The 26,615-nt window shown below is 45.4% G+C and overlaps 1 protein-coding gene across 2 annotated transcripts in view; it reads right to left on the reverse strand.

The window, feature by feature from the left end:
- Positions 1–1,807: 1,807 nt before the first annotated feature.
- Positions 1,808–26,615, reverse strand: part of LOC124029959 (transmembrane protein 163-like) — a 120,983-nt gene continuing 96,175 nt past the window's right edge. For both annotated transcript variants that reach the window (XM_046341565.1, XM_046341518.1), the window contains exons 5-8: positions 20,939–21,035; positions 13,333–13,444; positions 12,100–12,241; positions 1,808–2,048 (exon numbers count right to left, since the gene is read on the reverse strand). In XM_046341565.1, the coding sequence (XP_046197521.1) occupies positions 1,988–2,048; positions 12,100–12,241; positions 13,333–13,444; positions 20,939–21,035 (412 nt within the window). In that variant the 3' untranslated portion in view covers positions 1,808–1,987. The remainder of the gene's footprint in view (positions 2,049–12,099; positions 12,242–13,332; positions 13,445–20,938; positions 21,036–26,615) is intronic.

Consider the following 26,615-nt stretch of genomic DNA (forward strand, 5'->3'; position numbering starts at 1 on the left):
GGTCCCTGGTTCGCGCCCGGGTATGGGCGAGGGGACGGTTTAAAATTATACTGTTACACACATTCATTTACAGTATATGACTCCAGCTGTGTGAGCTGCTCACAGATCTACCTACCGTACACATTCATTTACAGTATATGACTCCAGCTGTGTGAGCTGCTCACAGATCTACCTACTGTACACATTCATTTACAGTATATGACTCCAGCTGTGTGAGCTGCTCACAGATCTACCTACCGTACACTGTATAGCTCTCTTTATATATACTGAACTAAAATATAAACGTAACGTGTAAAGTGTTGGTCCCATGTTTCATGAGCTGAAATAAATGATCCCAGATATGTTCCATATGCACAAAAAGCTTATTTCTCTCACATTTTGTTTACATCCCTGTTAGTGAGCATTTCTTCTTTGCCAAGATAATCCATCCACCTCACAGGTGTAGCATGTCAAGAAGCTGATTAAAGAGCATGATCATTACACAGGTACACAGGTGCTGGGGACAATAAAAGGCCACTCTAAAATGTGCAGTTTTGTCACACAACACAATGTCACAGATGTCTCATTTTGAGGGAGCGTGTAATTGGCATGCTGACTGCAGGAATGTTCACCAGAGCTGTTTCCAGGTCATTTAATGTTCATTTCCCTACCATAAGCCGCCTCCAATGTTGTTGTAGAGAATTTGGCAGTACCTCCAACTGGCCTCACAACAGCAGACCATGTGCATGGCGTTGTGTGGGCGAGCGGTTTGCCGGTGTCAACGGTGTGAACAGAGTGCCCCATGGTGGCGGTGGGGTTATGGTATAAGCTACTGACAACTAACACAATTGCATTTTATCCATGGCACAGAGATGCACAGACATAAAGTGACGAGATCCTGGGGCCCACTGTGAGGCCCATTGTTGTTAGGGTGTCTGTGACCAACAGATGTATATCATGTAAAATCCATAGATTTGGGTCTAATTAATTCATTTAAATAGACTGATTTTCTTATATGAACTGTAACTCAGTGAAACCTTTGACATTGTTGCATGTTGCGTTTATATTCTTGTTCAGTATACTATAGTTAACAGCTTCTAATCTCAGAGAGCAGAGACAGACAGGGCAGAAAGTAGTGGCAGGATTCCACTCCAACACGCACTCTGAACCTGCAGTGAGTCAACCAGACCCATTATAAATTCTAACAATACGTAGGGATTTTAAAACATCACAGAATATGAGATGATCTACAACAGGTATTCCTAATCAGTGTTGGCAAGGAAAAGGGAGCATTTGACTAAGTGCCAGGGCTTCCATGTCGCTTAGCAACAATGACAAGGGGTTCAAATAGACATGCCAAAGGAAAGCTCCTCTCTCTGGTACCAGCCGTTAATGCCAACCTCTTCCTAGTCATTTCCCCAACCCTTTCATTCCCTCCTTCTTTTCTGGATAATAGTAACGATGGACAGAATGTGTCAGGAGGTAAGGAGAAATGGTTGGGGGGGGGGGCTGGATGGGAAAAGCTTGATTGAGGGGTTGGCATTCAGAATGACAACATCTTAATGTCTTTCATTGTTTTTCCCTCCGAGTCTCTCCAGGCTAAGGCCTGTGTGTGTATGTATATATATATATATATATATATATATATATATATATATATATATATATATGTGTGTGTGTGTGTGTGTGTGTGTGTGTGTGTGTGTGTGTGTGTGTGTGTGTGTGTGTGTGTGTGTGTGTGTGTGTGTGTGTGTGTGTGTGTGTGTGTGTGTGTGTGTGTGTGTGTGTGTGTGTGTGCGGGTGCATGAGAGAGAGAGAGAGAGCTAGAGAGAGAGAGAGAGAGAGATAGATATAGAGATAGAGAGAGAGAGAGCTAGAGAGAGAGAGAGAGAGATAGAGAGATAGATATAGAGATAGAGAGAGAGAGAGCTAGAGAGAGAGGGAGAGATTGGGGCTGTGGCAGGTGTAACCCTGGTCCTCGGAGCATCCCACTAATCTGATGACTGGCTCACTCAAAGCGTTCGTAGTTCCTGGTCTGTCTCACCCTGGGTACCATGTCCAGCAGCAGTCTGGAGGGAGGGGAGAAGAGAGACATGTCATGTGATACAATAGTATATGAGATGTGTTAAAACACATAAATGTTTGACAACTACAATTGTTAAATCGACCATTTTAAAAACAAGCATACGTAAAACTTCAAAAAGACACACATCCACATGAGTAGTCATGGAGGATAACAAACATTATAAACTGGGTTGTGTCAGGATTTGGCCAGGGTTGTTCCAGTTTTTGGTCACTAGATGCCCCCATTGTGCTTTTTGACCTTTTGTTTTCCCTTGATCCCCATTATTATTTGCACCTGTGCCTCGTTTCCCCTGATTGTATTTAAACCCTTAGTTTTCCTCAGTTCTTTGCTCTGTGTTTGTATGTTAGCACCCAGCCCTAGTACTCTGAGAACTCTTGTTGATCCCGGTAGACTCTCTTGTGGAATTCTGTTTTTTGTTCTTGTTTATTTATTTTTGAGTATCTTCTGAGGCTTTTTATGCTATACCTGTCACGCCTTGGTCATTGTATCTTGTGTTTTTGTTATATGTTTGGGTAGGCCAGGGTGTGATATGGGTTTATATGTTGTATTTCGTATTGGGGTTTGTATTGATTAGGAGTGTGTATTAGTAGGGGTGTGTCTAGTTAGGCTTGGCTGCCTGAGGCGATTCCTAATTGGAGTCAGCTGATTCTAGTTGTCTCGGATTGGGAACCGTATTTAGGCAGCCTGAGTGCGCGTTGTATTTCGTGGGCGATTGTACCTGTCTTTGTGTTAGTCACCAGATAGGCTGTAATTTGTTTCACTTGTTTGTTGTTTTTGTATTTTCAATTATTTTCATGTACCGCTTTAGCCTCATTAAAAGGCATGAGTAACCTACACGCTGCATTTCGGTCTGTCTCTCTTCTAACAACAGACAAAGATCATTACAGAATCGCCCACCACGATTCACAGACCGAGCAGCGTGTGAACTGGCAGGAGCTAAAGGAGGACGCTATGGACGGCAGAAGAAGGGATTATACGACGTGGGAAGAAATCGACAGGTGGGCAGCCGACCCAGAGCGAGTGCAAGAGCCCGCCTGGGATTCCCTACAGCAATGCGAAGAGGGCTATACACGGATGGAATCGAGAAGGAAAGCATTGCTATACAGAGCGAAAACTGAAGGTAACAGGGGAAAGCGCAGAGAGAGAGTGGCTGAGTCAGGAAACAGACCTGAGCCTACTCTCCCTGTTAATCGTGAAGAGCAGTTGCAATGGGAGAGAATGCATCATTTGGAGATTTGGACATGGGAGGAGGAATTAGACGGTCAAGGACCCTGGGAGCAGCCGGGAGAATATCGCCGTCCCAAGGAGGAAATAGAGGCAGCTAAAGCGGAGAGGCGTATGTATGAGGAGGCAGCACGGCGACGCGGTTGGAAACCGGAAAAACAGCCCAAAAAAATTATTGGGGGGGAGCTAGAAGGGAGAATAGTTATGCCAGGTAGGAAACCTGCGCATACTCCCTGTGCTCACCGTTGGGCTAGAGAGACCGGACAGGCACCGTGTTATGCTATGGAGCGCACGGTGTTTCCAGTGCGGGTGCAGAGCCAGCTGCGACTCATACCAGCCCTTCCTATTGGCCGGGCTAGAGTGGGCATCGAGCCAGGTAAGCTTGGGCAGGCTCGGTGCTCAAGAGCTCCAGTGCGCCTGCACTGTCCGGTCTATCCAGAGCCACCTCTACACACCAGTCCTCCGGTAGCAGCTCCCCGCACCAGGCTTCCTGTGCGTGTCCTTGCGCCAGTACCACCAGTTCCAGCACCACGCACCAGGCCTCCAGTGCGCCTCGCCTGTTCAGCGCAGCCAGTGCTTTTCTCCCCTCCTGCGCTGCCGGAGTCTCCCGCTTGTTTAGCGCAACCAGAGCTGTTCTCTTCTCCTGCGCTATCGGAGTCTCCCGCCTGTTCAGCTCAGCCAGAGCCTTTCTCCTCTCCTGCGCTGCCGGAGTCTCCTGTCTGTTCAGCGCCACCAGTGCTCCCAGTCTGCCCAGCGCCGCCAGTCAGCCCAGCGTCACCAGTCTGCCAGGATCCACCAGAAGTGCCAGTCTGCCAGGATCCGCCAGAAGTGCCAGTCTACCAGGATCCACCAGAAGTGCCAGTCTACCAAGATCTTCTAGATCGGCCAGACAACCTTAATCATCCAGGTCCACCAGCCAGCCAGGATTTACCGGAGCCTACTACCTGCCTGAGCTTCCTCTCAGTACTGAGCTTCCTCTCAGTACTAGGCTCCCTCTCTGTACTGGGCTCCCTCTCAGTACCAAGCTTCCTCTCAGTACCGAGCTTCCTCTCAGTACCGAGCTTCCTCTCAGTACCGGGCTTCCCCTCAGTACCGGGCTTCCCCTCAGTACCGGCTTCCCCTCAGTACCGGGCTTCCCCTCAGTACCGGGCTGCTTCGGTCCCGGGCTGCCCCTCTGTCCCGGGCTGCCCCGCTATCCTGAGTTGCCCCTCTGTCCTGAGTTGCCCCTCTGTCCTGAGTTGCCCCTCTGTCCTGAGTTGCCCCTCTGTCCTGAGTTGCCCCTCTGTCCTGAGCTGCCCCTCTGTCCCGAGCTGCCCCTCTGTCCCGAGCTTCCCCTCGGTCCCGAGCTGCCCCTCAGTTATGTGGGGATCAGGGTGAGGACTATTAGGCCATGGTCGGCGGAGAAGGTGGATTATCCTAGGACGCGAAGGGGAGGAACTAGGACATTTATGGAGTGGGGTCCACGTCCCGAGCCAGAACCGCCACCATGGACAGACGCCCACCCGGACCCTCCCTATGCTCTTGAGGTGCGTCCCGGAGTCCGCACCTTAGGGGGGGGTTCTGTCACGCCTTGGTCATTGTATCTTGTGTTTTTGTTATATGTTTGGGTAGGCCAGGGTGTGATATGGGTTTATATGTTGTATTTCGTATTGGGGTTTGTATTGATTAGGAGTGTGTATTAGTAGGGTGTGTCTAGTTAGGCTTGGCTGCCTGAGGCGATTCCTAATTGGAGTCAGCTGATTCTAGTTGTCTCGGATTGGGAACCGTATTTAGGCAGCCTGAGTGCGCGTTGTATTTCGTGGGTGATTGTACCTGTCTTTGTGTTAGTCACCAGATAGGCTGTAATTTGTTTCACTTGTTTGTTGTTTTTGTATTTTCAATTATTTTCATGTACCGCTTTAGCCTCATTAAAAGGCATGAGTAACCTACACGCTGCATTTCGGTCTGTCTCTCTTCTAACAACAGACGAAGATCATTACAGAATCGCCCACCACGATTCACAGACCGAGCAGCGTGTGAACTGGCAGGAGCTAAAGGAGGACGCTATGGACGGCAGAAGAAGGGATTATACGACGTGGGAAGAAATCGACAGGTGGGCAGCCGACCCAGAGCGAGTGCAAGAGCCCGCCTGGGATTCCCTACAGCAATGCGAAGAGGGCTATACACGGATGGAATCGAGAAGGAAAGCATTGCTATACAGAGCGAAAACTGAAGGTAACAGGGGAAAGCGCAGAGAGAGAGTGGCTGAGTCAGGAAACAGACCTGAGCCTACTCTCCCTGTTAATCGTGAAGAGCAGTTGCAATGGGAGAGAATGCATCATTTGGAGATTTGGACATGGGAGGAGGAATTAGACGGTCAAGGACCCTGGGAGCAGCCGGGAGAATATCGCCGTCCCAAGGAGGAAATAGAGGCAGCTAAAGCGGAGAGGCGTATGTATGAGGAGGCAGCACGGCGACGCGGTTGGAACCCGGAAAAACAGCCCAAAAAAATTATTGGGGGGGAGCTAGAAGGGAGAATAGTTATGCCAGGTAGGAAACCTGCGCATACTCCCTGTGCTCACCGTTGGGCTAGAGAGACCGGACAGGCACCGTGTTATGCTATGGAGCGCACGGTGTTTCCAGTGCGGGTGCAGAGCCAGCTGCGACTCATACCAGCCCTTCCTATTGGCCGGGCTAGAGTGGGCATCGAGCCAGGTAAGCTTGGGCAGGCTCGGTGCTCAAGAGCTCCAGTGCGCCTGCACTGTCCGGTCTATCCAGAGCCACCTCTACACACCAGTCCTCCGGTAGCAGCTCCCCGCACCAGGCTTCCTGTGCGTGTCCTCGCGCCAGTACCACCAGTTCCAGCACCACGCACCAGGCCTCCAGTGCGCCTCGCCTGTTCAGCGCAGCCAGTGCTTTTCTCCCCTCCTGCGCTGCCGGAGTCTCCCGCTTGTTTAGCGCAACCAGAGCTGTTCTCTTCTCCTGCGCTATCGGAGTCTCCCGCCTGTTCAGCTCAGCCAGAGCCTTTCTCCTCTCCTGCGCTGCCGGAGTCTCCTGTCTGTTCAGCGCCACCAGTGCTCCCAGTCTGCCCAGCGCCGCCAGTCAGCCCAGCGTCACCAGTCTGCCAGGATCCACCAGAAGTGCCAGTCTGCCAGGATCCGCCAGAAGTGCCAGTCTACCAGGATCCACCAGAAGTGCCAGTCTACCAAGATCTTCTAGATCGGCCAGACAACCTTAATCATCCAGGTCCACCAGCCAGCCAGGATTTACCGGAGCCTACTACCTGCCTGAGCTTCCTCTCAGTACTGAGCTTCCTCTCAGTACTAGGCTCCCTCTCTGTACTGGGCTCCCTCTCAGTACCAAGCTTCCTCTCAGTACCGAGCTTCCTCTCAGTACCGAGCTTCCTCTCAGTACCGGGCTTCCCCTCAGTACCGGGCTTCCCCTCAGTACCGGCTTCCCCTCAGTACCGGGCTTCCCCTCAGTACCGGGCTGCTTCGGTCCCGGGCTGCCCCTCTGTCCCGGGCTGCCCCGCTATCCTGAGTTGCCCCTCTGTCCTGAGTTGCCCCTCTGTCCTGAGTTGCCCCTCTGTCCTGAGTTGCCCCTCTGTCCTGAGTTGCCCCTCTGTCCTGAGCTGCCCCTCTGTCCCGAGCTGCCCCTCTGTCCCGAGCTTCCCCTCGGTCCCGAGCTGCCCCTCAGTTATGTGGGGATCAGGGTGAGGACTATTAGGCCATGGTCGGCGGAGAAGGTGGATTATCCTAGGACGCGAAGGGGAGGAACTAGGACATTTATGGAGTGGGGTCCACGTCCCGAGCCAGAACCGCCACCATGGACAGACGCCCACCCGGACCCTCCCTATGCTCTTGAGGTGCGTCCCGGAGTCCGCACCTTAGGGGGGGGTTCTGTCACGCCTTGGTCATTGTATCTTGTGTTTTTGTTATATGTTTGGGTAGGCCAGGGTGTGATATGGGTTTATATGTTGTATTTCGTATTGGGGTTTGTATTGATTAGGAGTGTGTATTAGTAGGGGTGTGTCTAGTTAGGCTTGGCTGCCTGAGGCGATTCCTAATTGGAGTCAGCTGATTCTAGTTGTCTCGGATTGGGAACCGTATTTAGGCAGCCTGAGTGCGCGTTGTATTTCGTGGGTGATTGTACCTGTCTTTGTGTTAGTCACCAGATAGGCTGTAATTTGTTTCACTTGTTTGTTGTTTTTGTATTTTCAATTATTTTCATGTACCGCTTTAGCCTCATTAAAAGGCATGAGTAACCTACACGCTGCATTTCGGTCTGTCTCTCTTCTAACAACAGACGAAGATCATTACAGAATCGCCCACCACGATTCACAGACCGAGCAGCGTGTGAACTGGCAGGAGCTAAAGGAGGACGCTATGGACGGCAGAAGAAGGGATTATACGACGTGGGAAGAAATCGACAGGTGGGCAGCCGACCCAGAGCGAGTGCAAGAGCCCGCCTGGGATTCCCTACAGCAATGCGAAGAGGGCTATACACGGATGGAATCGAGAAGGAAAGCATTGCTATACAGAGCGAAAACTGAAGGTAACAGGGGAAAGCGCAGAGAGAGAGTGGCTGAGTCAGGAAACAGACCTGAGCCTACTCTCCCTGTTAATCGTGAAGAGCAGTTGCAATGGGAGAGAATGCATCATTTGGAGATTTGGACATGGGAGGAGGAATTAGACGGTCAAGGACCCTGGGAGCAGCCGGGAGAATATCGCCGTCCCAAGGAGGAAATAGAGGCAGCTAAAGCGGAGAGGCGTATGTATGAGGAGGCAGCACGGCGACGCGGTTGGAACCCGGAAAAACAGCCCAAAAAAATTATTGGGGGAGCTAGAAGGGAGAATAGTTATGCCAGGTAGGAAACCTGCGCATACTCCCTGTGCTCACCGTTGGGCTAGAGAGACCGGACAGGCACCGTGTTATGCTATGGAGCGCACGGTGTTTCCAGTGCGGGTGCAGAGCCAGCTGCGACTCATACCAGCCCTTCCTATTGGCCGGGCTAGAGTGGGCATCGAGCCAGGTAAGCTTGGGCAGGCTCGGTGCTCAAGAGCTCCAGTGCGCCTGCACTGTCCGGTCTATCCAGAGCCACCTCTACACACCAGTCCTCCGGTAGCAGCTCCCCGCACCAGGCTTCCTGTGCGTGTCCTCGCGCCAGTACCACCAGTTCCAGCACCACGCACCAGGCCTCCAGTGCGCCTCGCCTGTTCAGCGCAGCCAGTGCTTTTCTCCCCTCCTGCGCTGCCGGAGTCTCCCGCTTGTTTAGCGCAACCAGAGCTGTTCTCTTCTCCTGCGCTATCGGAGTCTCCCGCCTGTTCAGCTCAGCCAGAGCCTTTCTCCTCTCCTGCGCTGCCGGAGTCTCCTGTCTGTTCAGCGCCACCAGTGCTCCCAGTCTGCCCAGCGCCGCCAGTCAGCCCAGCGTCACCAGTCTGCCAGGATCCACCAGAAGTGCCAGTCTGCCAGGATCCGCCAGAAGTGCCAGTCTACCAGGATCCGCCAGAAGTGCCAGTCTACCAAGATCTTCTAGATCGGCCAGACAACCTTAATCATCCAGGTCCACCAGCCAGCCAGGATTTACCGGAGCCTACTACCTGCCTGAGCTTCCTCTCAGTACTGAGCTTCCTCTCAGTACTAGGCTCCCTCTCTGTACTGGGCTCCCTCTCAGTACCAAGCTTCCTCTCAGTACCGAGCTTCCTCTCAGTACCGAGCTTCCTCTCAGTACCGGGCTTCCCCTCAGTACCGGGCTTCCCCTCAGTACCGGCTTCCCCTCAGTACGGGGCTTCCCCTCAGTACCGGGCTGCTTCGGTCCCGGGCTGCCCCTCTGTCCCGGGCTGCCCCGCTATCCTGAGTTGCCCCTCTGTCCTGAGTTGCCCCTCTGTCCTGAGTTGCCCCTCTGTCCTGAGTTGCCCCTCTGTCCTGAGTTGCCCCTCTGTCCTGAGCTGCCCCTCTGTCCCGAGCTGCCCCTCTGTCCCGAGCTGCCCCTCGGTCCCGAGCTGCCCCTCAGTTATGTGGGGATCAGGGTGAGGACTATTAGGCCATGGTCGGCGGAGAAGGTGGATTATCCTAGGACGCGAAGGGGAGGAACTAGGACATTTATGGAGTGGGGTCCACGTCCCGAGCCAGAACCGCCACCATGGACAGACGCCCACCCGGACCCTCCCTATGCTCTTGAGGTGCGTCCCGGAGTCCGCACCTTAGGGGGGGGTTCTGTCACGCCTTGGTCATTGTATCTTGTGTTTTTGTTATATGTTTGGGTAGGCCAGGGTGTGATATGGGTTTATATGTTGTATTTCGCAATTGGGGTTTGTATTGATTAGGAGTGTGTATTAGTAGTGGTGTGTCTAGTTAGGCTTGGCTGCCTGAGGCGATTCCTAATTGGAGTCAGCTGATTCTAGTTGTCTCGGATTGGGAACCGTATTTAGGCAGCCTGAGTGCGCGTTGTATTTCGTGGGCGATTGTACCTGTCTTTGTGTTAGTCACCAGATAGGCTGTAATTTGTTTCACTTGTTTGTTGTTTTTGTATTTTCAATTATTTTCATGTACCGCTTTAGCCTCATTAAAAGGCATGAGTAACCTACACGCTGCATTTCGGTCTGTCTCTCTTCTAACAACAGACAAAGATCATTACAATACCTACCACCTTGTGGATTTGCCTTTTTGTCTTGGATGATTACCTTTTGTTTTTGTGGAATTTTGTGGAATTGTGGAATTGTGGAATTCCTTTTGAGTTTGAGGTTGTGGAGTTACATGTTTTCACTTTTTTACTTCATTAAATACACTGTCTCAAGTACTGCTGTGTCTGCCTCATCTTCTGGGTCCTGCCGACTATTCGTGGCTCAGTTGGTTAAGTGACTGTTTCTTACTCCGGAGACCCGGGTACGTAACCGGGTCCTGGCAGGTTGTTCGAGCCCTGAATGCTGATTGACTGACAGCCGTGATATATCAGACCATGTACCACAGGTATGACAAAACATGTATATTTACTGCTGTAATTACATTGGTAACCAGTTTATGATAGCAATAAGGCACCTCAGGGGTTTGTTGTATATGGCCAATATACCACGGCTAAGGGCTCTGTCCAGGCACTCGGCGTTGCGTCGTGCAAAAACAGTCCTTAGCCGTGGTATATTGGCCATGTACCACACCTCCTTACTCCTTACTGCTGCCTTACTGCTTCAATAAAATCTGCGACTTATTTCCATTGTGGTCCTCTCTAACTGTAAGATAAGATAATCACTTTCTTTTTCCCATGGGGGAATGTGTGTCAGTATACACAATGTGGTCCGATTTATGGCTAATGAGTGTGTAGCATGTGTGTCTGTCAGGGTTGGGCTCAATTCCGAATTGAATTGAGAATTCTTGAATTTGAAGCAATAAACAGGATACAGAATTTCAATTAGAATTTGAATGAAAGGAAATATAATTGAATTCAGTGAAATTCAAATGTTTCTTCCATTCGATATTAGGTATAGTCTGTACAAATATACATCTTGTAAATAAAACATCCAACATGTCGTTATATATAGCTGAAGTCGGAAGTTTACATACACCTTAACCAAATACATTTAAACTCAGTTTTTCACTATTCCTCACATTTAATCCTAGTAAAAATTCCCTGTCCTGAGGTCAGTTAGAATCATTTGATTAAACATGGATCGCAATATACACGCTGCAGTTTGGTCCGACTCTCCTTCACCACAAGAAAACCGTTACAGGTCTACAATGTGTTTTTGATTGATTTCTTTAGATTTTCCCATGATGTCAAGCAAAGAGGCATTGAGTTTGAAGGTAGGCCTTGTAATACATCCACAGGTACACCTCCAATTGACTCAAATGATGTTATTTAGCCTATCAGAAGCTTCTAAAACCATGACATCGTTTTCTGGAATTTTCCAAGCTGTTTAAAAGCACGGTCAACTTAGTGTATGTAAACTTCTGACCCACTGGAATTATGATGCAGTGAAATATAAGTGAAATAATCTGTCTGTAAAGAATTGTTGGAAAAATGACTTAGATGTCCTAACCGACTTGCCAAAACTATAGTTTGGTAAGTGGTTGTGGAGTGGTTGAAAAACAAGTTTTCATGACTCCAAACAATTGTATGTAAACTTCCAACTTCAACTATACATGCATGTTCAATATGAGGGGGAAATACCACATTTCCCAGAATGCATTAGTTTAACCCTGAAGTTGACCCAGAGGCCTTCAAAAAGAAGCAAAGAAAATGAAATATAATTGGCTATTCTAAGCACTAAGGTTAAAAAAGAACATGAACATTGTTTCCAGAGAAAAGTGATATATTCTTTGGTATCTGGAGATGTGACCTGTCAGATTCAATGAAACTCATTATTTGACTAAAATTCTACATCCTGTGGGTGAGTTGATTGGGAGTCAATTCCAAAATGAATAATTGAGCCTAACCCTGATGTATGTACATGTGTGTGTGTGTAAATGTCTTCATGTGAGGTCGCCCTGGCCCCCCAATGGTGGAACAAACTCCCTCACGACGCCAGGACAGCGGAGTCAAACACCACCTTCCGGAGACACCTGAAACCCCACCTCTTTAAGGAATACCTAGGATAGGATAAGTAATCCCTCTCACCCCCCCCCCCCCCCTAAGTTTTAGATGCACTATTGTTAAGTGACTGTCCCACTGGATGTCATAAGGTGAATGCACCAATTTGTAAGTCGCTCTGGATAAGAGCGTCTGCTAAATGACTTAAATGTAAATGTAAATGTAATGTGACCTTCTGATGTGACTGTCTGTTTACGTAAAGTGAGCATGTCTGTGCGCGCGTGCGTTCAGGCTACACTTCTCTTACTTGACCCCATACGCGAGGATGACGAGTCCGATGATGACGCCGATGGAGCCGTCCAGGTACCAGACGTCAGGGTGGTGTCTGAACACCTCAGCACTGATGAGGATGGAGAAACCCATGATTCCCCCCACCATGGAGTTAAACGCTACAGCCACAGAGAAGAACCACATTAATAACACACCATGGAGTTAAACGCTACAGCCACAGAGAGGAACCACATTAATAACACACCATGGAGTTAAACGCTACAGCCACAGAGAGGAACCACATTAATAACACACCATGGAGTTAAACGCTACAGCCACAGAGAAGAACCACATTAATAACACACCATGGAGTTAATCGCTACAGCCACAGAGAAGAACCACATTAATAACACACCATGGAGTTAAACGCTACAGCCACAGAGAAGAACCACATTAATAACACACCATGGAGTTAAACGCTACAGCCACAGAGAAGAACCACATTAATAACACACCATGGAGTTAAACGCTACAGCCACAGAGAGGAACCACATTAATAACACACCATGGAGTTAAAAAGCCTGCCTCCATGTCTGTCTGGTGGGAAATGAGTGAAAAGGGTCTGAGAACAGAACAGCAACATCAGACTTATTGGATTGTTGCTTTGTGTGTTGTGAAAACCTGGGGGGAGAGAGAAGGGGGAGGGAGAGAGACAGAGACACAGAGAGAGAGAGAGAAAAGACCACCAAAGAGAGTGAAGGAACAGGTGTATGAGGAGAGGGAGGGAGGGATGGAGGGAGGGAGGGGCTGAGGCTCTACTTTGAGCCTGTAGGAGAGGATTGTTTACAACTGGACCACGTACACCAGTCACAGCTCTTATTTATTACCATCGTTTTTTTTTAACTTTCTCCCATTTTTCTCACCTCCCTGGCACAAGGCCTTATATCGCTGCTTTTATTGGCTCCAGTTCAAGTAGGCATGCTGTGCAAGCCCTTGGTACAGTGCGTGCGTGCGTGCGTGCGTGCATGCGTGCGTGCGTGTGCGTGTGTGTGTGTGTGTGTGTGTGTGTGTGTGTGTGTGTGTGTGTGTGTGTGTGTGTGTGTGTGTGTGTGTGTGTGTGTGTGTGTGTGTGTGTGTGTGTGTGTGTGTGTGTGTGTGTGTGTGTGTGTGTGTGTGTGTGTGTGTGTGTGTGGTTGTGTGTGCATCTTTGCGGGTCCCTGTGTGTGGTACGTGTGTGTGTGTATATATGAGTCAGTCTTTCCTGGCCTACCGTCAGTGATGAGGGCTCTACTGGTCAGCACTCTCCCCAGCATGAACTTCAACACAGCCAGGATAATACACATAATCCCACTGACAATAGACACACTGAAGAGGAAGTCATCCTGAGAAATGGAGAGAGAGAGAGAGAGAGAGAGAGAGAGAGAGAGAGAGAGAGAGAGAGAGAGAGAGAGAGAGAGAGAGAGAGAGAGAGAGAGAGAGTAGAGAGAGAGAGTAGAGTAGAGTAGAGTAGAGTAGAGTAGAGAGAGTAGAGAGAGTAGAGTAGAGTAGAGTAGAGTAGAGTAGAGTAGAGTAGAGTAGAGAGAGAGTAGAGTAGAGAGAGAGAGAGAGAGAGAGAGGAGAGGAGAGGAGAGAGAGAGAGAGAGAGAGAGGAGAGAGAGAGAGAGAGAGAGAGAGAGAGAGAGAGAGAGAGAGAGAGAGAGAGAGAGAGAGAGAGAGAGAGAGAGAGAGAGAGAGAGAGAGTAGAGAGAGAGAGAGAGAGAGAGAGAGAGAGAGTAGAGTAGAGAGAGAGAGTAGAGTAGAGTAGAGTAGAGTAGAGTAGAGTAGAGTAGAGTAGAGTAGAGTAGAGTAGAGTAGAGTAGAGTAGAGTAGAGTAGAGTAGAGAGGAGAGGAGAGGAGAGGAGAGGAGAGGAGAGGAGAGGAGAGAGAGAGAGAGAGAGAGAGAGAGAGAGAGAGAGAGAGAGAGAGAGAGAGAGAGAGAGAGTGGAGGGGAGAGGGAGGGAATAGAAGGGACAAAAGGTAGAAAATCTACAGTGAGATGAGTAGTTAGTTACGGAGTGCTCTTGTTAAGTCTTCAGCAGTGTCATTAATATTAATATGGCACAGCCAGGCTTGCAGTATGTGCCTCTCCTCTCAACAAGGTCATTATGTTTGGTATTGTGTCACTGTGATAAAACACTGCTTCACAAACACATGATGCCTCCTGTCCAGTATTAGAGCTCTATGCAGAAATTTCCGATTGAGACGAAATATGACCATTTACCGTGAAGGCAGTCTCCGCTAACACGAGAACATTGCATTTAAATTCCAATCACGCTGTAAATCTGAACTTCCGCGATCCGGATTGAATAGAGCCCTTAGTGAAACAAAAGGTGACAAACAGATTGGTATAGACACATGTTGTGTTGATACAATATGCTGTATATCCACTGTAAACTCCAAGGCATTTTTAACTCAAATACTTCTAGTAATTGTACTCAAACTCAATGAAAAGTCATTATTACTTCAAATGTTTATGTGGTACTGACTCAAAACTATTCTTTTAAAGATATGAAAACAAATTAACTTTTTTCCCAGCATGCTCTTCTGCAGGTAGATTCTTTTGGACATGTTTCTATTATCTGTGTTTTGCATGTACATTGAGTGATTCATTGATTAAATGTTTTGCTACACAAAAATAATTGTTTTATAAACGACATTTTTGCACCCATTACTGAAATGGTTTAAATGGCTAAGGTAGTTTCCTCCCCCTGTTCTTAACCCCGACAGTCATTATGAAAGCAGGTTGCGGGTGAATACACATTTCAACTGTTGGATAGCCTAAAGCTGGCTAGATTCCAACAGGAATTACACATCACTATGCAAGCCAGCATCATGTGATTTACAGTTAGAGATGCAAAATTCATGGACATTTCCCAGGTTTTTCCATAAATCCTGGTTGGAAAATTACTGGAAATATGTTTGTGAAAGATTGTGGAATTTTGCAACCCTACTTGCAGGCCTGATGTGGCCTGTAAACTAGGAGTTTCAGGCCACTGTATAAGGCCTTATGATATATGTAATGGTTCAGTTATAATGATACTATTCACCTAGGAACTCACTTGGTGAAGGCCACAGGACTGAAAATTAAAATTTCTGTCACTAACAAATACAGTCATTGGTGGTAAATCTACAATTCAATCGAAAAGGCAAGGCACACCTTGAAGTTAATGGAGGCGTGGCTTAGTGGGGGCGTTACATTTACGTATACCTTACTCAAAAAAACTGCATTTGTATTACTCATATGAAGGTAGTACTGCTCACTTCAGATATTTAAGTTCCCAGATACAAATGTTTTGCATACCCTGCCATCATGATATATCATTCTACCAGGTAGGCCTATTTTACAGGCAACATTTAACACATAAGAGTCTAAGACCTGTCTAAGCCAGCATATACAAACACATTGAATAACAGATTCTAAATGGATCAACAGTTAGTCCCAAAATTAAAATTAAGTTTGTTCTGAGTTGTCTGTACTGTATCTGGGAAATGTAAAAAAAAGATAAGGAAATATTTGTGTATTTAACCCCTTATTTTAGCCACTAAACAGTCTAAGCCCTATCTTAGTCGGGGAAGGGGGTACTACTAAGCTATATGGAAATGTATTAATGTCATACCAAGGATTATTTTGCTATTTGATTTGAAATTTTAAGACCCCTTGAACTATCAAAAAAATATATTTACACAATTATTTGCTGAAACATTTTATTTGGCCTTACTGCTATTAGCTCATAGAAACACATTGAATAACAAAATCACACAACCCTCCCCAAAGCACCCCAGTACATTTTGAGTGTTCCCTCTTATGCCCCACGTCAGAAGCCTTTACCGCATCTGGAATCAATACTGAACAACATTACTGGTTATTCCTCTATCTAATATGGAGATATCCTCCCTTCCCTCTGCATGTTCAGACACCTAGTTAGATTGGTTTCCCAGCTGCTGTGTGGAAGTGGACCTTTAATTTGAGCCAGGGATAAATGACAGAAAGAAAGTAAAAACACCTTCTGTCTCTCTCTCTCTCTCTCTCTCTCTCTCTCTCTCTCTCTCTCTCTCTCACAACGGACTCACAGACAGAAGGTGTTTTTCCTTTCTTTCTGTCATTTATCCCTGGCTCAAATTAAAGGTCCACTTCCACACAGCAGCTGGCAAACCAATCTAACTCCTCCATTTTTAATCAGGTTCCAGACTCACTGGCCACTGAGGGAGAGGGAGGGTGGACGTGAGAAGAATCACATCCAGGCAATCCACACATACACACAGAGCTACCACCATCTTACTAGACCTGACCTCTATCCACTATACTCTGTCTCTTACTAGACCTGACCTCTATCCACTATACACTGTCTCTTACTAGACCTGACCTCTATCCACTATACACTGTCTCTTACTAGACCTGACCTCTATCCACTATACACTGTCTCTTACTAGACCTGACCTCTATCCACTATACACTGTCTCTTACTAGACCTGACCTCTATCCACTATACACTGTCTCTTACTAGACCTGACCTCTATCCACTATACACTGTCCCTTACTAGACCTGACCTCTATCCACTATACACTGTCCCTTACTAGACCTGACCTCTATCCACTATACACTGTCTCTTACTAGACCTGACCTCTATCCACTATACACTGTCTCTTACTAGACCTGACCTCTATCCACTATACACTGTCTCTTACTAGACCTGACCTCTATCCACTATACACTGTCTCTTACTAGACCTGACCTCTATCCACTATACACTGTCTCTTACTAGACCTGACCTCTATCCACTATACACTGTCTCTTACTAGACCTGACCTCTATCCACTATACACTGTCTCTTACTAGACCTGACCTCTATCCACTATACACTGTCTCTTACTAGACCTGACCTCTATCCACTATACACTGTCTCTTGTGTGTGTGTGTGTGTGTGTGTGTGTGTGTGTGTGTGTGTGTGTGTGTGTGTGTGTGTGTGTGTGTGTGTGTGTGTGTGTGTGTGTGTGTGTGTGTGTGTGTGTGTGTGTGTGTGTGTGTGTGTGTGTGTGTGTGTGTGTGTGTGTGTGTGTGTGTGTGTGTGTGTGTAGCACAATGGACCCCTGGGGTAGATTTGATCTGGCCACAGGCCCAGGCAGGTTAACTATAGATGAGCCTACTGAGACTGTTTAGAAGATGAGCCAAATGAGTCTTTGGACCTGCATCAATGTGGTTCTGAGTGATGGTTTACGACACTCTTTTACATCATCTGTGGTTTATGTGTGTCAATGGCAGAATAACGTTAAAAACTCATTAACTATGATTGATGGTGATGGTCGTCTTTGCTCGATGGATCCCACAAAGTAATACATGGTACCAGGGGTGAACGTTGCTCTCTTCTATAGTGGGACCACAGGGATCAATATATTCAATACCTTCACGTTTGCAAATGACGAGGATTAAGATGAGTTCACGGAGGGACTGGATCATTTTGATGCATATTGTTCACCTAAGAAGAACGACACATATTAACAACGTTTTGTGTTTCGCTGTCGTGTACAACAGCAAGGTGAAAAGTTTGACATCTTTGTTACAGATTTGAAATTAAAAGCACAGACGTGCAATTTTGTAGACCAAATCCTCGATGCTTCGAGATCAGATTGCGTTCGGTATAAATGACACTAGGGTTAAAGAAAGATTGTAGACCAAACCCTCGACGCTTCGAGATCAGATTGCGTTCGGTATAAATGACACTAGGGTTAAAGAAAGATTGCTGCGGGAAGGTGAGTTACATTTGGACACTACAGTAAAAATCTGTCAGGCGAAAGATTGTATCGACTCTTTTTAAACTCGCTTCCCTCACAGTCATCACTGTTAAGAGTCAGAGAAGCAGAGACAAATGGGAGAAGGATTAAGAGGGATGATGTGAAATAGACAGAGCCAGGCCACAGAGAGTTGGAGGGAGATTGTGAGAATGTGCGTGAGTATGTGAAGACAGGCCCGATGGAGCCTGTTCAATCAATCAATCACTATAGAGTCTAAAATGTATTATAAACTGGGTGGTTTGAGCCCTGAATGCGGGCATGACCCCCCAAAAATTGGCAATATACCACACCTCCTCTGGCCTTATTGCTTAATTATACAGCAGGGGTTCTCAAACTTTTTGGGCCGGGGACCCCTTTTGTGATAGCAAATTCTTCAGGGAACCCCTCACAACCTGAGTGAGATAGAAATAGCATACAAGGAGTTTTACTCTGACTTTGGCAGAGCATGTCTTTGGCCCTAGGAAGAAACATTCTAAAGGCCCACCTCGTCATCAGAGAGCAAATGTTGCCGTTTTCAAGCTAATTTCCTGCAATTCCAAACATCTCTGATTTGGTAAAAAGCTGCGGGATGAGCATGGAGAAATGTACAGTAACCATTCTCAAATTCATAGACAGAGCTATGGATACAAGGACCGACAATCCATGATATCAAAATAATAGTTTTATCCAAGTTTTGAGGCTATATAGTGTTTGTTTACATTTACGTTGTTTAAAAACATTGGCGTAAAACAAGCGAATATTTTATGCTCTGATGGGGTACGACAGTAGAACTAACCTCATGAGGTATTTATAAGTTATATTTCTCACTAATCAATGGGTATATCATGGTATTGCATAAATGGATGTAGCAACCAAGGATTTTAGATTTAAATTACACTAGACTAGGGCTAAGCGGATGGCGAGTAGTTGCGCTCATGAATTGAAAAATCCCAAGCCTGACATGGAAGCCTGGAAGAATGGCCAACGAATAGACAATGGTTGTCTAGTGACGTCAGAGTAACGAGGATAGGAGCGGACGTAAAACGTTCTTTTAGAAGATCAAAAGCTCCCTGGGCGGAACCGGACCACTTAAAACACGTCTTGACAGAAGTAAGAGCTGTGAGAGGGGCAGCAACTGTGTACAGTTGAAGTCAGAAGTTTACATACACCTGAGCCAAATACATTTAAACTCAGTTTTTCCCTATTCCTGACATTTAATAATAGTATAAATGCCCTGTCTTTAGGTTAGTTAGGATCACCACTTTATTTTAAGAATGTGAAATGTCAGAATAATATAATTTCTTTCCAGCTTTTATTTCTTTCATCACATTCTCAGAGGGTCAGAAGCTTACATACACTAAATTAGTATTTGGTGGCATTGCCTTTATATTGTTTAACTTGGGTCAAGTTAGCCTTCCACAAGCTTCCCACAATAAGTTGGGTGAATTGTGTCCCATTCCTGTAACTGAGTCAGGTTTGTAGGCCTCCTTGCTCGCACACGCCTTTTCAGTTCTGCCCACAAATTTTCCATTGAGGTCAGGGCTTAGTGATGGCCACTCCAATACCTTGACTATGTTGTCCTTAAGCCATTTTGTCACAACTTTGGAAGTATGCTTGGGGTCATTGTCCATTTGGAAGACCCATTTGCGACCAAGCTTTAACTTCCTGACTGATGTCTTGAGATGTTTGCTTCCTCATGATGCTATCGATTTTGTGAAGTACACCAGACCCTCCTGCAGCAAATCACCCCCACAACATGATGCTGCCACAGTTGGGATGGTGTTCTTCGGCTTGCAAGCCTCCCCCTTTTTCCTCCAAACATAACGATTGTCATTATGGCCAAACAGTTTTTGTTTTATCAGACAAGAGGACATTTCTCCAAAAAGTACGATCTTTGTACCCATGTGCATCATATTGATTGATATAAAACATAGCTATGGCAGCTATTAGTGTACTGCTCCCATGTCACTCGATAACAGTACGGCCCCTCCCTGCCTGTTAGAGTGGCACCTCTCTCCCTCCGTTCGGAACGGGTCTAAATATATTTACACATATTGGGTCCAACTTTTTGGACCCGTGAAGACCTGTACTCTGGGTTGGGCTGTGGATCAGCTCCTTTACTTTCTGATTGTCGTGGTAATGAGTAGCTAATTGGTCGTTTTCAGACCAGTGGTTACATCGCACAACAGCTGTTGGCGCTCCGTTGCCATGAAGCAGACTTAAAAGACTTTACAGCTTCACTGATTACTGGTGTTGGCTCCAAATCAGAGAGAAATCACTCATTTACCATCATTTACCAACCGAGACAGCAAATAGAGAGAACGAAAGGGAGAGTGAGCGTGAGAGAGAGAGCGAAAGCGAGAGAGAGAGAGAGAGAGAGAGAGAGAGAGAGTAGAGGCAGTGAGAGAGAGAATGCGAAAGTGAGAGAAAATGTGAGAGTTGAGGTTCATTTGCATTCATTGAAACATTTACACCTTCAAACCAATATCCTACAATTATACTATCACATTGGATATGTGAAGATTGTGCACTTAATTATGTATAATGGAATACATTGTAAGGGCCATAAGGGCTGACAACTGCCATTGCATACTTTATATAGCTATCTGTCTAGAACGGAAACATTGTTGGTTTGATGAGACAACCTTTTTAAATCTCTACCGCAGCATCAATCTACAGAAGTGTAGAACAGATTGCATTTCCTGGCAGCAGTGAGATGAGACTATTCTAGGATTAACCGAGCCACTCCTTTCTCTGCTTCCTTTGCCTTGCCTTAACCTCAGCAGGCCTTGCACTTCACCACATGGGTAGGTGAATCAGAGAGGGGCAGAGGAAGACTTCTTCGACATCACAAGGTAGAAAAGGGGGGCTATAAAAAGACATCTCCTGGTATATAAAACATGGTGACGACTTTGAGGAAAGATTCTAAAATAACTGATTCATCACACTGATGTCTCATGACAGGGTTTTCTGTGTTGGTGTTTGCAGCTGTGAGCATTTGTGAGCATTTGTGTCTATTTGTGTGTGTGCGTGCGTGCGTGCATGTCCGCATGTGTGCGTCTCTCACCACTTCAGGAAGCAGCTTGGTGGCCAGGTCATGGATGGCTTTTCCCAGAATGCACAGGGAGGACAAGATGAAGACCACCCCAAGGACCACACACGCTCTGTGGACAGACAGAAACCAAAACATATTACCGCATAATGCATACCATACCATTACCATCCCATACCATACCATTACCATACCATTCCATTCCATACCATACCATACCATACCATACCATACCATACCATACCATACCATACCAAACCATACCATTACCATACCATACCATTACCTAAACCATACCATTACCTATACCATACCATTATCATTACCATACCATTACCATTACAAAACCATTACCATACCATGACCATACCATTACCATACCATACCATGCCATTACCATACTATTACAATTACCATATCATTACCATACCATTACCATACTATTACCATTACCATACCATACCATTACCTATACCATACCATTACCATACCATTACCATACCATACTATTACCATACCATACCATGACCATACTATTACCATATCATTACTCAGTCAAAACTGTTCATTGGAACAAACATACTAATCACCACCTTCCGCCATTACCATACCATTCCCATACCATGCCTGGATAGGATAAAGTAATCTATTACCATACCATTACCATACCATTACCATACTATTGCCATTACCATACCATACTATTACCATACCATACTATTACCATACCATTACCATACCATACTATTACCATACCATTACCATACCATACTATTACCATACCATTAAAAAAAGGGTTCTTTGTGGGGGGATAGGATTCTACCAACAACTGTTTTCATCAGAAGAACCCCTTTTGGAAGACAAGAGTTCTTTGTAAGGCAAAGGATTCTACCAAGAACCTTTAATATCCTAAGAACCATTTTTGGAGGAAAGGGTTCTTTGATGATTCTTTGGAAGGCAAGAAGGTTTCTTTGGAAGGCAAGAAGGGTTCTACATAGAACAATATATAATATTTCCCAGCGTGCTCTGTTGCAGGGAGATTTTCAGAATGGTTTGATTTGCTGTAATATCAGTGTTTTTGTATGTACAGTACGTTGCTTGGTTGATACATTTTATGCTACACAAAGATAAATACCATTGTGTTCTAAACTAATCCAATCTGTTAATAATTAGATGTTTTGCACCCGTTACTGAGATGTTTGTTCCAGTACATGAAATGATTGAGGTCGTCTCAGTATCCATTCTTCCCTACCCTGGCAGTCGTTCTGAATATAGGTTGCAGGTGATTAACAATTCAACTTGTTGGATATCCTAACTCCGAATTGGATTCCAACAGGAATTATACATCATGTGACTTGATAATGAGCCCTGATGTGGCCTATAAACCAGGAACTTCCTAACAACACTGTGTTAGGGTATAACTAGGCCCTCAAAATAAGGCCTTATGATATGTCATGTATTTCATGTATTGTCATGAATAATTACATTTAAAGGATAATAATGCTGGTGGAACCGTCCAAAGACAAAAAGGGTTATCGGTAGAACCCTTCACAGACAGTTCTAGGAAGAACCTTTAGATGATAAAATGGTTCTTGGTAGAACCGTTCATAGAGAGTTCTTCATAGAGGGTGGGAGGGAGTTCCTTGGGGTGGGAGGGAGTTCTTTGGGGTGGGAGGGAGTTCTTTGGGGTGGGAGGGAGTTCTTTGGGCTGGGAGGGAGTTCTTTGGGGTGGGAGGGAGTTCTTTGGGGTGGGAGGGAGTTCTTTGGGGTGGGAGGGAGTTCTTTGGGGTGGGAGGGAGTTCTTTGAAGAACCGTACACACTACAAAGGGTTCTTTCCAGCACCAAAAAGGTTCTCTATGGGGAAAAACCGAAGAACCCTGGTTCTACTTAGCAAGTTTTTTTTCTAATAGTGTAGATTTTATGTGGTAAATGTAGGATTATTTAGTGTGATATATGCATAAATTGTATAAACTGTATAAATGATAATTCATGTGTTACATGGGTTTACTGAGGGTTGATTCCCTCGTCATCATCCAGTAAAAATGGAAGAAAAAATCTAAACTAAAATACATTTTAAAGTGAACAAATTGCCTTGCAGTTTTTGTTAGCTACACCTCTCTGTGGTACACTTGAATTGCTGTACTGGTTCTCCAGGGACCAAGAGCTGTTTGTGAGTGCTATTTTAACACAGGTTTAATCAGGCATAGAAAGGAAGGGGATATCTGTTCGCATTAAACAAAAGTGAAAGGTGTCAGTTCTCTGGGTTCCTGGCAACGGTTCCAGCAGCAGCTTCACAGTTTAGTGCCTCTTTGGAGCCGGAGAAAGATGTCGTTTTCTTCCTTCGTCATTACTTCCCCCTTTATCTCTGGTTTTGACTGAGAATGAGAATGTCTTCATCCATCCATCCCTTCCCCCTCCATTCCTGTACTCCCATCCCCCTACAGTGGGCATACATAAGATGGATGGTAGACGGGTGTCGGTGTCCTTTCTCATTGTAGAACCTGCAGTGCTTAGGAAGTAACAGTGAGATGCTGTCGAACCAGTATCAAGATATGAACTAGGAGGAACCCCACTAACACTGTGGTAGATATACTGTATCCTGTAACACTGTGGATGGTATACTGTATCCTGTATCTCAGTGGAAGATATACTGTATCCTGTATCTCAGTGGAAGATATACTGTATCCTGTAATACTGTGGAAGATATACTGTATCCTGTAATACTGTGGAAGATATACTGTATCCTGTAACACTGTGGATGGTATACTGTATCCTGTAACACTGTGGATGGTATACTGTATCCTGTATCTCAGTGGAAGATATACTGTATCCTATAATACTGTGGAAGTTATACTGTATCCTGTAACACTGTGGATGGTATACTGTATCCTGCAACACTGTGGATGGTATACTGTATCCTGTATCTCAGTGGAAGATATACTGTATCCTGTATCTCAGTGGAAGATATACTCTATCCTGTAATACTGTGGAAGATATACTGTATCCTGTAATACTGTGGAAGATATACTGTATCCTGTAACACTGTGGATGGTATACTGTATCCTGTAACACTGTGGATGGTATACTGTATCCTGTATCTCAGTGGAAGATATACTGTATCCTATAATACTGTGGAAGTTATACTGTATCCTGTAACACTGTGGATGGTATACTGTATCCTGTAACAGTGTGGATGGTATACTGTATCCTGTATCTCAGTGGAAGATTTACTGTATCCTGTAATACTGTGGAAGATATACTGTATCCTGTAATACTGTGGAAGATATACTGTGTCCTGTATCTCAGTGGAAGATATACTGTAACCTGTAATACTGTGGAAGATATACTGTATCCTATAACACTGTGGAAGATTTACTGTATCCTGTAATACTGTGGAAGATATACTGTATCCTGTATCTCAGTGGAAGATTTACTGTATCCTGTAATACTGTGGAAGATATACTGTATCCTGTAATACTGTGGAAGATATACTGTGTCCTGTATCTCAGTGGAAGATATACTGTAACCTGTAATACTGTGGAAGATATACTGTGTCCTGTAATACTGTGGAAGATATACTGTATCCTGTAATACTGTGGAAGATATACTGTACCCTGTAACACTGTGGATGGTATACTGTATCCTGTATCTCAGTGGAAGATATACTGTATCCTGTAACACTGTGGAAGATATACTGTATCCTGTAATACTGTGGAAGATATACTGTATCCTATAACTCTGTTGAAGATATACTGTACATATGTTTAACATTTGAGTAATTTAGAAGACATTCTACCAGGCTGCCTGGACTAAAAATACATGTAATAACAGCTCAATATAGTCATGTACAAGTAGGGCTGTTATGGTGATCGTATTACCGCCACACCGGCGGTCACGAGTCATTGTCCTTCTAATCACTCTGAAATCAATGCAAATGTAATCAAAAATCTAATCAAACACTTCATGAGAACCCATGAGCTCCTGTTGCGCAACATTTCTATAGGCTATGCAATTGCGTGAGAAAACAGAGTGATGGCCTCTATTAAAAAGAGGAGGATCCCATCAGCTTTCTATAGGCTGGGCCTTCTATATTTATTTTTTCTCAACCTTCCTAATATTAAGCACATTGCTTATCTTTTCAACAGGATTATAACCTACACGGTTGGCATGAAAATTAACCATGGGAATAGCGTCCTCCATTCGCTATTTAAGTGCATAGATACCATTATTTTTTCCCCCTTCCCTGTTTTGAGACATGTGCATGATAACGATACATTCTAAATAAAAAAATAATTTCATACATATATTCTTTTGAACTAATTTCACACTATGACTTGTGAATGATATATTATCACTTGTGAATGATGCCCAGCTTAAGGCAAGAAACCGCGCATGCAATTTGTTCAAATAATAGTCACACACCTCGTGTAGCCTAGCCCATAGGCCTATATATTTTAATAATGTTTGTATCACAACTAAAGTGGCCAAAAAACTTCTTAAAATTAAGCACATGAATCTGCTTTATAACGGGTGTAGAGCCTAACTACATACATGTGCAGAGGGTAAGTTTCAAGTTTGGGGAAGATCATTATCACCATAAAAAGATTAAAAGATTACATGCATAATCACATTTGCGGTCACTTTTGAGAATGGTGTTTTCCTGCTACTAGAACATTTGTGCTTATAGCTTACTGCCGTGTGCGTATTGCTGCACTTCTAATGTGAAGAAATAGCTGAACAGTTTGTCAACATTTTAGGCTAAACGTTCTGATCTATTGCGTCAGCCTCATTACTTTAAAAAGTTTGAGGCTAGTGGTTGTATTAATTTGGGATCTATCAGATCCAACAACTGTCCCAGACTATGTTTGGAATATTTTTTTCTCGCACAGTATAGAATAGGTCAACTTTTGTACTATGGGGATAGTAGATTGACATAGGCTAGTGCTTTTGCTGTTTCTTAGGCTTACCCATCTTGTTGGCTGACGAAAAGTAAATGTGGACAATTATTCCAATATCTTCAATACGCGCCTCGGCATTGGATGAGGACGCGGGCAGTTGCGTCCCCAATGTGTCTGTCTTCACTTGTAGCATGTGAGATAGATACAATCACATAAAGTGACGGAGAGCCATGTGAGTGAGATGTGCTTCGGAGCGAGCAGCCGGGAGAAGGGAATTATAATTATAATATTCAGCTCAAGGGCACAACTGTCACACCCTGACCTTAGAGATCCTTTTTATGTCTCTATTTGGTTTGTCATAGTGTGATTTGGGGTGGGTATTCTATGTTCTATTATTTGTATTTCTATGTTTTGGCCGGGTAGTGTTCTCAATCAGGGACAGCTGTCTATCATTGTCTCTGATTGAGAACCATACTTAGGTAGCCCTTTTCCCACCTGTCTTTGTGGGAAGTTGACAACAAACAACAAACGTTTTCTCGTTTGTTGTTTTGTTTGTCGTCATTTTCTATAATAAAAGAACATGTACGCTTACCACGCTGCACCGTGGTCCACTTCCTTCAACAGTCGTGACAACAATGCCCGCAAAAGGCATGGATTTTATTAGGGTGCATTACGACCATACAAAGGAACTGCCGCTAGGAAATTTGAGGCATTATCAAGTGCTTGTAAAATTGTGAATGAGAGACTGATGAAGTGTCTCCTGAGCTCATGCCTTTCATGCAACTTTTTTCAA

This window comes from Oncorhynchus gorbuscha, linkage group LG01 (genome assembly GCF_021184085.1).
Source record: "Oncorhynchus gorbuscha isolate QuinsamMale2020 ecotype Even-year linkage group LG01, OgorEven_v1.0, whole genome shotgun sequence".
NCBI lineage: Eukaryota > Metazoa > Chordata > Actinopteri > Salmoniformes > Salmonidae > Oncorhynchus > Oncorhynchus gorbuscha.